This window comes from Phaseolus vulgaris, chromosome 1, assembly GCF_000499845.2.
Source record: "Phaseolus vulgaris cultivar G19833 chromosome 1, P. vulgaris v2.0, whole genome shotgun sequence".
NCBI lineage: Eukaryota > Viridiplantae > Streptophyta > Magnoliopsida > Fabales > Fabaceae > Phaseolus > Phaseolus vulgaris.
In genome coordinates this window covers 2,954,048-2,965,148 of record NC_023759.2, presented here as the reverse complement: position 1 = coordinate 2,965,148, position 11,101 = coordinate 2,954,048, and the positions used below count along the sequence as shown (strand labels likewise).

At 25.6% G+C, this 11,101-nt stretch overlaps 1 protein-coding gene across 1 annotated transcript; it reads right to left on the bottom strand.

Annotated features, from left to right (window-relative positions):
- Positions 1 to 1,464: 1,464 nt before the first annotated feature.
- On the bottom strand, positions 1,465 to 4,725 carry LOC137816597 (homeobox-leucine zipper protein HAT22-like). The gene is made up of 3 exons (XM_068619794.1): positions 4,101 to 4,725; positions 3,806 to 3,885; positions 1,465 to 2,586 (listed from the first exon to the last, which is right to left on the bottom strand). Exons 1-3 carry the CDS (start codon positions 4,656 to 4,658, stop codon positions 2,274 to 2,276), a joined length of 951 nt encoding a protein of 316 aa, XP_068475895.1. The 5' UTR covers positions 4,659 to 4,725; the 3' UTR covers positions 1,465 to 2,273.
- Positions 4,726 to 11,101: the final 6,376 nt, after the last annotated feature.

The window sequence follows — 11,101 nt, the reverse complement described above, 5'->3', positions numbered from 1 at the left end:
AATAAAAAATATATTAAATGAGAGTACTAAGGGTACTCCAACCCTTTTACAAAAATACAATAATAGTTGTACATGATTCACAAGAGGACAAAAATGTAATCAATACCCTTCAATAGTGGTCGACATGTAGCACTTCCTAATCAAAAAGACTAGTTTTTCTCAAAAATTACAACTAAGAATTCACAACATCACTCCAACAAAATATTCACTAAACAATTTGTAAGATACCATAATAAACCCCACTCGAAGAGGCCTCTTAAAGGTTACATTGACCTGCAAACTTCTCAGGAATGTAGAGAAGATATACTTACACACACCATAAACCTCAATTAAATTGTAAGTCACCCCAATATGAGAACAACTTAGTGACGAGGACATTAGATGAAGAATATGTTACAAACCCCTTCCAATGATAATTTCCTTTTCAACTGTCACAGAAATTAAAGCATCAACAGGAATCACATCGGATTTTGACTTGCAGAGGATTAATAAAGATATTTGTTTCCTTAACCTACACAGGTTAAGATGACAAAAACAAAGGCATATCCAAGAAAAAATTATAAAATCCCATTGAAAAGGCCTATGTGACCCATTGTCTTTCATCAATTAATTTAAAACTCTTATTAGACATCCCTTTATTGACATTAGTCTCACTTAACAAACTTCAAACATTCAAATAGATTTAGGCATCAGTAAGAATAAGAAAAGATAGTGTTATTATATATAATATTTTATCTATGTATCGACCTTAATTTGTGTCATTGTAAAAATTTTCTCGTGGTCCATCCCTACTCCTTTTAAATAAGACTTTGTTTCTATGTTTCCAAAATCTTGAATGTGACAACTATCTAAACACGCCTCAATACCTTATTAGTTGTGTTGTTCAAATCACTAAAGTCAAACTGATTAGAGTGATCGTCAATTCTATTATAGTAAGTAAAGGATCTTCTAACCCACGAATCACTCAATTATCATACATTAAAGTTCATTTTATATATCCAAATAACACATTCCTTTTATTCTCTTGATATAACACACATAATACACATGCATAATATACATACTCATAATATACTCTACTATAGTAGAATGAAAACTAAACATTTATTTAGTTTGATTTTCTTACATTTATTATATTTACTAATAATTATTTATAAAAACAATGTTTTGTTTACTGTATTCCTTATTTTGTAAATAGTTATATTGAAACGGAAAAATAAACAAAAATTGTTATTTATATTATTATAGCCTTTTAGGAATATTAAATGTATTCAAGATATCTAAAAAAATTAATACATTAAAGATAAGATCAAACTCTTATAATTATATATTAGAAATTAAAAAAATTATTGAAATTAAAAAAAAATTATTGAAATGAGATGACAAACTTGTACGGAAAAATCTTTAAAGCAACTTCCGTTTAACGTTGTCTTTCTTTACCTTAGATTATTCAGTCTCTGGTCGTGAGCAAATAGTTCGTACCATTCAATATGATGATTGATCCTTATACATTGTTCGTCATATATATAATACAACCACAAACCATAAACACCTTAAATATATAAATTAAATTACAACATATTAGAAAAATCTCTGTATGAATTTATCTCTTTAGCTACTTTTGAAGTATATATATATATAATCAACCACGTGCATACATTAGAAGAAAGCATGTGGAAGGATTGATCTCTAATATTAATCACCTATATTATCTTTAATTACATTCTAATTATCAAACTATATATTTGTATTTCTACGAATTATACATCATCACTAAAGAAGAAACCTCCATTTAATATATAACACTATAAGAAAATTATTAAATAAAAATTAATTTAAGATATCAAAATAATTAGTTATCATTTAATTAAATTAAAAATCATTTTATAAACTAAAAAAATTATTAATATCTAAAATAGTTTCTATTATCAATAAAAATTTATAAAATATTTTTTAAATTGGTATTTAATCATTAATTATCAAGGTTTTAGCTACTTCTTACTTTATATTTTAAATTGATCTATTTTAGTCTTTTAGAGACTAATTTATAATCTAAAATTTTAGTGGCTAAAACCTTGATAACTAATTTAGATACCAATTTAAAAATTATTTTATAAATTTTTATTAATATTAAAAAACATTTTAAATATAAATAATTATTTAGTCTATAAAATAATATCTAATTTAATTGATATGATAACTAATTATTTTTTATATCTAAATTTAATTAGTATTTAATAATTTTCTTGTTCTATAATCATAATTAATCATAATCAGCATGCTGCAGATGGAGAGTGGGAGAATGGATAGTTACTTTTGTGAAAGTTATGATGATGTGTTTTTGAAGCAAAAAGTAATGTAGAAGTATTGGTGTTCTCATCATCACTTTTAGTCCCACAAATTCTCTCACAAGAAGGGCATAAGGAAAGTGTGGCTGCTGGAATCTGCATGTAAAGAGGCACTGGCATTGCTTGCATTGACTTCAGTTCTTGAAGCTCCTTTTGCAGCCTCTTGTTTTCTTCTGTCAGAGTGTCACAACACTTCTTTAATAGGTCACAATCTGACTCAGTTTGCTTTAGCTTAGTCCTGTGCATAAAATTATGTTAGAAATGAAAAAAAATGAAGAAGAAAACTTCAAATAGCATCTCTAGATAAAATATTGGCTCAAAATTCATTAACCAATCCATCAAATTACATTTTAGAGAGTAAACAATAATCATACAATCATCAATGAAGTTTACAATAAGATTAAATGCATATATAACAAAATCTAATTTAATTAATCTTTTTACTTAATGATTATTATTCCATTTTATCCACTAGATTAATTATAATATCCACTAAAATTTATATTAATGAATAATGCAAAGATATTATTACAAGAAAATCATCAAATACAAACCAATTTTTAGAAACTAAAATAATTAGTTGTAATAGTAACTAAATTAGAAATCATTTTAGAAACTAAAAAGAAATAGTTTCTAAATTATTTTCTATTATTGTTAAATAGTTTTTAAATTAGTATCTAATTAGCTACCAAAATTTTAACTACTAATTATTTAGTTTCTAAATTTGGTAGTAAAATCATTGGTTGTTAATTAGAAACCATTTAACAATAATAAAAACTAATTTAGAAATCAAAAATTTATTTACTCCTTAAAATAATTTTTAATTTAGTCACTATAACAACTAATTATTTTGTTTTATAAAATTGATTTCTATTTCTTCATTGTATATGTATTAAATGATGTACGGTTACTTAAAAGTACTCATTATTTCAAACCATTAGACTAAGAAATATTAAAATAGGAAATAATTTTCATAGAAGTAACTTATCCCTTATCTTTATACACACACTCTCAGAATAACTTTCTTTTTTTATTTTCATAAAAAATTACTTAGTGATTAGATTAAAAGAAGATGACAAGTAAAAATGAAAACTCTTTTCTATTTGATCTTTCCTCATATATTGAACGAAAATATATATTTGATTTTTTAAACAATATATATAATAAATGAGGGGAAGTTATTTTACTCCAAGAGCAATAAAAATTTATTTATTAGTGTGTTTAAATTAAAAAAATTTATAAAAGATGAAAAGAGAAATAACTTTCTTTAATTACTGTTGGTGTATATATTGATCCATTTTTGTAATAAATATTTTTTAAACAATAGTTTTTTTAATTTTCTTTTAAACAGTAATTTATATGGAATGATAAATATTATTTAAGAAATATAATTATATAAACACTTAGTTCTAATTTCAGAAAAACAAGATAAAGAAAAGTAAAGTAAGGTAGATTACCTGGCTCTCCTGTTCTGAAACCACACCTCTACTTGTCTCGTTCGCAGATTCAGACTGATTGCCAATTCTTGCTTTTGCTTCTGAGGAAAATGACAAAGGGAATTAATCATCATGTTAAGAAAAGTTTAGTGCACAGAAGAATCATTTCTAAACAATGATTTCTAAACATTAAGATCTAAAAGAAGTACAAAAACAAACTAAATTATCAATCATATTATATAATATATTCTAAAAAAAATAGGATATGAACTGATAATGTATAGCTGTCTTATCAGTTTATATCAGTTTATAGTACCGGATTGAGAGTAGAATGCTGTCTGAAGTTTTCTTCCAAGATTGCTGATTGTTCTTTGGTGAGTCTAAGTTTCTTCCTGGGGTTACCATCTTCATCAGCATCACATACCCTTGTTGGAACTTTCTCTATTTCTACCTCAAATTCTTCTCCCAAGGCATGTTCTCTCTCCCTTTTGATGCTAGAGGAGTTGGAGAATGAAGACACAACACTAGGAGAAGAAACTTGGGGAGGAAAATATTCATAGGACTCCGTTTTTGAACTTGGTTGATCATTTTTGACTTCATCATCATCTTCTGGTGGTCCTAATGTAAGTGAAGGGTATTTCTTGTTACATTTTGATGGATTCTCCACCCCTCTGATCTTGTGGCTTTCTCTCAAGGGGGTGTCATCACTCTTCATGCAACTCTCTGATTGATCATGGAAGGTAACAAGAGCAAGGCCAAGAGCAAGACCAAGTCCTGTGTTTGGTGTATCATGAAAACTCATGATATGAACAATTCTGAAGGTGGAAAGTGTTGAAGGGTTTGGTTGATGCAGGTTGCAATATATTGTGAACATATATAGATGAATAGAGAGGGTTGGGTGGAATTATGGGATTAGAGAGTTGTAAGAGGGTGTGAGATTGTGTGAATGAAGAGCATTTATTGTGATTGGGTTTTGTGGGGTCTGATTTGTTTGTTTATTATTAGGCAAGAAAAATGAGAGGGTTAATGCATTGAAGAAAAGAATATAAGTGTGGTTATTGTGGAAAATTAATATGAATTTAGTTTCCTTTTTGGTGCTTTTGGCTCATAAGTTGACCATGGGAAAGTTAATGACTCCTCCCTCTTCTTTTGAAGAAGGACATGTTCTGCAAAATAACAAGGAATTGAATCATGATGAAGTGTATATGGTATATAGTATACGTGGAATCACGTGGAAAGTGGATCGCACGCACAATATGGAGCATATTTGATGGAGAGAATATTTCAGTCCCTTTTAACCTTTTTCACTTTTTCTACTTTTCTTCTTCGGTTTTTTAGGCCAACTTTTTTATTTTCCTTTTTATATTCACTTCTCATTGTCATTAAAATAAATTTATATGCTATTAGAAAGTAAACTTTAAATCTAACTCAACTCTGTCTGAGATAACATATTATGAGTAGTCCAATAACGGTTTGATAGCGAGTGGCACGATATGCCCAACAAACACTCGCTAAGATAGGATCAAAATGGCTCTGATACCATATTACAAAGTGGACTTTAAGCCTAACTCAACCTCATAAAACCGGCTCATGAGGTGAGGTTTGCACTTACTTATTTGAATTGTCCTCATCTCTAGTCGATGTAAGATCTCCAACATATGCAACTCTATCTTTTTCTTAATTGGCAAATAAAAAAATAAATTAATAAAATATTTAAGAAATTTTTGAACCCGTGTGTAAAAGGTAAGTAAAAGTCTAAAAACAACACACAAAAAACATCTAGCATCTCTATCTCTTGAAAATGCTTTAAAGTAGATACTTAAGGTTTAATTGCAATTTTGGGAACCCAATCCCTTCACCCAATGCAATATTTTCTAAATTTTAATTTAATGGATTTGAATATGAAAGAAACTAATATTCGGAAGAGTGTTTATTGTAGGTATTATTTTAAGTTAAGTAAGAAATACTTGATGGTCAACAATTTTTTTTTATGTGTATAAGTTTGGATATCAAACAAAATTTCTAGTGGTAAATTTTCATACTCTAATTCGATTATGTGTCCAGAGAATACTTGAGATGCTACATAGGTACTTGATGAAGACATGGATTTTAAAATATCACAATGAATATAAATAATTTTTTTTTAGTGTGTCAACAACTATGTATTACAATTTGGGTCAAGTGTTTTGTATAGATTAGATGGAATATTTACTAGTATATAAATTGTATTATCTTTGTATACGAGTGAGAATATTCCTGAAGTGTTTTTTATTCTATTTTATTTTATTTTTTTATCGATAATTTGTTTTGGACTTTCTAAGTATTATTGCAAGATGATTTATTGTTTTTTCATCTTTAAACTTTTTTTTTTCTTTACATAACATTATGGCCTTGATGTGACGTCGAAATCATATGTTACATAATTTTAAGTTTACTTATCTACATCATGGTTATGATAGTTTGAAAAGTTAAATTTGTAATTAAGTTATTTTTATTAGTAATAAAAATTAATAAATATGAAACATTTCTGGGACACTTTAATCCTTAAATCATGTGAGTGTAACAAATGAATTATGACTTATCATCAACTTATTATGTTTTAGTAAAATTTTAACAAAATATAATATAAGGATTAACACTACAAGAAAATCATGAAATAGAAATCAATTTTTAGAAACAAAAAATAATGAGTTACTAGAGTAACTAAATTAGAGACCATTTTAGAAACTAAAAAAATTGATTTCTAAATTAGTTTATATTATTGTTAAATGATTTCTAAATTAGTGTCTAATTAGCCACTACAATTTTTGCTACCACGAACTATTAATAACTCGCTTTTTATTATGATTAATCTTTATTAATTAAGATGGGAAACTGCAATTATTTCACGAGTTAATAAATTCCAATTAATAAAAATATATTTAAAAATTAGATTATAAAGTTGCAACTACCATTTTTGGAATTTAAGTACCATAGTCTTTTAGTTTCATTATCAATATTTTTTTTCCAATGAAAATCAAGTATTTTAGAAGAAAAGCTAATAACAGGATTTATAAAGATACCAAATATTTGACAATACAATGATTATAAAAGAACCATAAGAAAAGCTGACAAGACAAAGTTATTTTGAGGGTTGATGTTGTTGACTGAGACGTGTGATCCAATTGGCTGGTTACAGAAATGTTCATTAATTAACTTGAGTGAACCTTTTTTTAGAAAAATATTACTAAAATGTGTCATTTACTTAACCAATAAGATAAAGAATCGTGTAGATCTTAAACCTTTCCACACAGAGAAAGGACATGAAAATTGCAACTCCTTGAATGTCAAAAGAAAATTTTAATATAAGTGATTCTATTCATTAATTCTTTCCATTTTTATACAATTTAAATGTAAAATTTGGTAACATCATCATATAAAAAGACTTTCCTTTTTTTTAAAAAAAAAAAAACTACTTCTCCCTCCAATCTAAGAAAAAAGAGTTACATTAATCAATAAAAAAAATTTCAAAACTAAACTTGTTCAAAAATTTGATATTAGATAGATATAGTGACACCAAAAAAATTTATTAAATAGTATTTAAAGATAAAAAATAATTAATTATTATATTAATTAAATTAAATATTATTTTCAAAATAAAAAAAAATATTTATATATAAAGTGATTTTTATTATTAATAAAAATTTATAAAATAATTTTTGAATTGACATCTAAATTAATTACCAAAATTTTTAACTACTAATATTTTAAATTAGTTTTTAAAATACTAATAGAGACTAATCTATAATAAGTAACTAACATCTTGTAGTTAATGGTATTTAGAAACTATTTTATAAATTTTTATTAATAATAAAAACTATTTTAATACCAATAATTATTTTAGTTTATAAAATAGTTTTTATTTTTAAAATAAATAATTATTTTGGTTTCTAAAATTATTTCTATTTAATAATTTTTAATATAAAAATAGCATTTTAATTAAACTAGAGTCATTTAGAAAAAAAAATTAATATATAAGGTGAAGTTAATTAATTTTTGTGTATATTTAGACTATATAAAATATACTTTTTTATATTTAAGACCTTAAAAAGTATCCCTTAATCAAAATTAATTCCGGTTCAAAACTTTTAGTTTTAACTTTTCACAAACAAATTAATAGTGAAATTTCAAAAAAAAAAGTTTGACCATCCCTTAAATATTTGATTTTAAGGTATAAATTTTCAATTAACTTATCAAATACACAATGTAGGGGTTGAAGGGTACACTAAAATGTTCCACTTAGTAAGGTGCCACTTGTACAATCACCAAAGACAAACAAGGTCATGTGATCATTATGTTATTACTACATATGTTTCATAGTGTTCATTGTCCCATTGTATAGAATTAGGGACATCCACCACATAACATATTCTAGGTGTGCACCTTTCCCTCATTGTCCCTATCGAAATGGTGAGTTAATTTTATGTTAGTTTTTAATTATATAAATTATATTTACTACATTATTTATTATTTTATAGGTAACACCAAAGTGGTGTCGGAAACACATACATATAATATAAAAATAAAAAAAGCTAATAAAAATGTGAATTAATATTGATTACGTCTGCATTGTGAATGTTTAAGTCACAATGTTATGATATGATCTTTAAAAAAGAATAAATTACATTAAAAAAAGTGTCACATAAAATAATAAAAAATAATCATTAATTGAGTATTTTAAATTATATTTAATTAAAATTATCTTTAATTTTTTTTTAATCTGTTTACGATTTATTAAGGAAAGAAGAAATAGAGGATTGTTTGAGGATGTACATCTTTTTCTGGAGGATTAAGACTCTTCCTTCAACTCGTGTCACTGTTTGGAGGGTGATTGAAAACAAGATTGTTACCAAGCTCAACCTGGGGAGACGAGGGATTTAGGTTGAGAGTAATCTTTGTTGTTTGTGTAGGGTGTTAGAGGAGTCGACAAGTCATATGTTTTTCGGTTGCATAATTGTTTGGCTAGCTTGGAATCTTTGTTATCCTTGGTTAGGAGTAAGTTCGGTAAATTTTCTCTTTCCTGGATCACATTTCGAGCAGTTTAAAATTCTTATTGCGATCACTACAATTAATGTTATTTTGAGTAATGTTTGGATTGCGTTGGTATGCGAGATTTGAGGGCATAAGAATAATTGTTTATCAAGAGTGGTAGACTATTCTGAAGTCTTCTCCTTGGTACAGGTTAAGGTTTGGTCTGAGATTTCGTCAAAGATACCTTCAACAAGTTTTCTCATTCTCTTATTGGTACGTAGAACTGGTATGTATGTACTCAATTAATAGTTGTTGAAAGGTGACGGGGTTGGTCTTTGAATTTTAAGTCATTTTTTAGTTGGTTGTAACAGAATAGATAGTTGAGATTTTTTGTATATAAAAGTTTTCACGTTAGACAAAGTAGTTAAGGTTTTCTCGAGATGTATCTCTTTTGCTTTGTAGGAGGGTTGGACCACCTCTAAAGTGGGTCACATTTATTATCTTTCCTTGTTGATAAAAAAAACTATCTATAAGTATTGGTGGGAAACATGAAATTGTATTACACACTAATAAAATACAAACCTTTATTGAATTGTTAAAAAAAACAACAAATAAAATATGTTAATTATGAAATAAAGTGTTAGCTTAAGCATTGATAGAAATAGTAATTGTCAAAAGTTATAAGAATTATTTTATCAATCACCAAAATGATTAAATTTAGGATATTTATAATTTTAAGTATATGATGAATTGGAATAGTGAAATTGTAAAACAATTTTTTTATTCATTAAAATTATTGGTTTAAAGATTTATATGGATTACCAGTTAATCATCGCTTATAATTAATAATATAAATTATTTGTTTTGATAGGTGTTGAATTTGTGTCTATCCAAAGATGTCATGCAAATTGGTTTGACTTATTTATCCATTAAAGTATATTTAGTTGACATAATTATAAATATAAAATATATTTACTTTATCCAAAAGGTGAATTTAGATACATAGATAAAGTTAATATAGTTTGAATTCATTAAGTTTCTCAAAACATTTGCTTGTTAAAGGAATATTTGTAAAGTATTTTAGAAATATACTTTATTTGTCCATTAAAGTATTTTTAGTTGACATAATTATAGATATAAAGTATATTTATTTTACTCAAAGTGAACTTAGATACATAATTAAAGTTAATATAGTTTGAAATCCATTAAGTTTCTTAAAGCATGAATTGTTTGTTAAAGGAATATTTTTAAAGTATTCGAGGACGAATGCGAGTAAGCTTTTGAATATTCATATAGAAAGAATAGAAATAAAAAAATAGCAATGCACAGCAAAAAAATATGTTATCTAAAATCTCATAGTATAATTTCTTTTATGTTAAATTAAATAAAATTACATGAATAAATAATTTAATTATCCAATATCTCACCATTGTGACTAAACATTTTCTAAAATAGATTTTATTAATTTTTTATCAAAAAAATAAAAGTAAAATAAGATAACATGGAACACTTGAGGTACTTCAACTCTTATACATAAATATATATTTTATGAATACTTCCTTTCTCAAAACACTTATATAAATATGATGAAGAAAGAACCTACTTAAAAAAAACTATTTTAGATAGTAATAGTTTTTAAATTTATTAGTACCTAATTTAGTCAATACAATGATTAATTTAAAAAAAAATTAATTGATAGTTGATTATTTTCTTATAGTATATATAAGTTACGATTATTACACTACTAGAAAATTATTAAATAAAAATCAATTTCAAAAACAAAAAATAATTAGTCGTTATAGTCACTATTAGATATTATTTTAGATACTACCAAATTTTTTAGTTTCTAAATTAGTTTCTATTACTGATAAATAGTTTTTAAATTGATATATAATTAGCTAACAAGGTTTTAACTAGTAATTATTTAGATTCTAAATTTGGTAACAAAAACTTTGGTAATTAATTAGATACCAATTTAGAAACTATTTATCAATAATAAAAACCAATTTCGAAACCAATAAATTTTTTAGTTTCTAAAATAGTATATAATTTAGTCAATATAACAACTAATTATTTTTTATTTTTAAAATTGATTTCTATTTTTTTTTGGCTCAGCAAAGAATAATAAAATAAAATGAGACACTTCAGGGATGTCCCAACTCTTATACAGACACTTCAAGGATGTTCCAACCCTTATACACAAAATAACAAAAGCCAACATGCTCAACACCTGATCAATCAAGCTCAAAATGTCTCCAAACTAAACCTCAAACGAAATGCATGACATCCCATGCCAAAACCAATCTG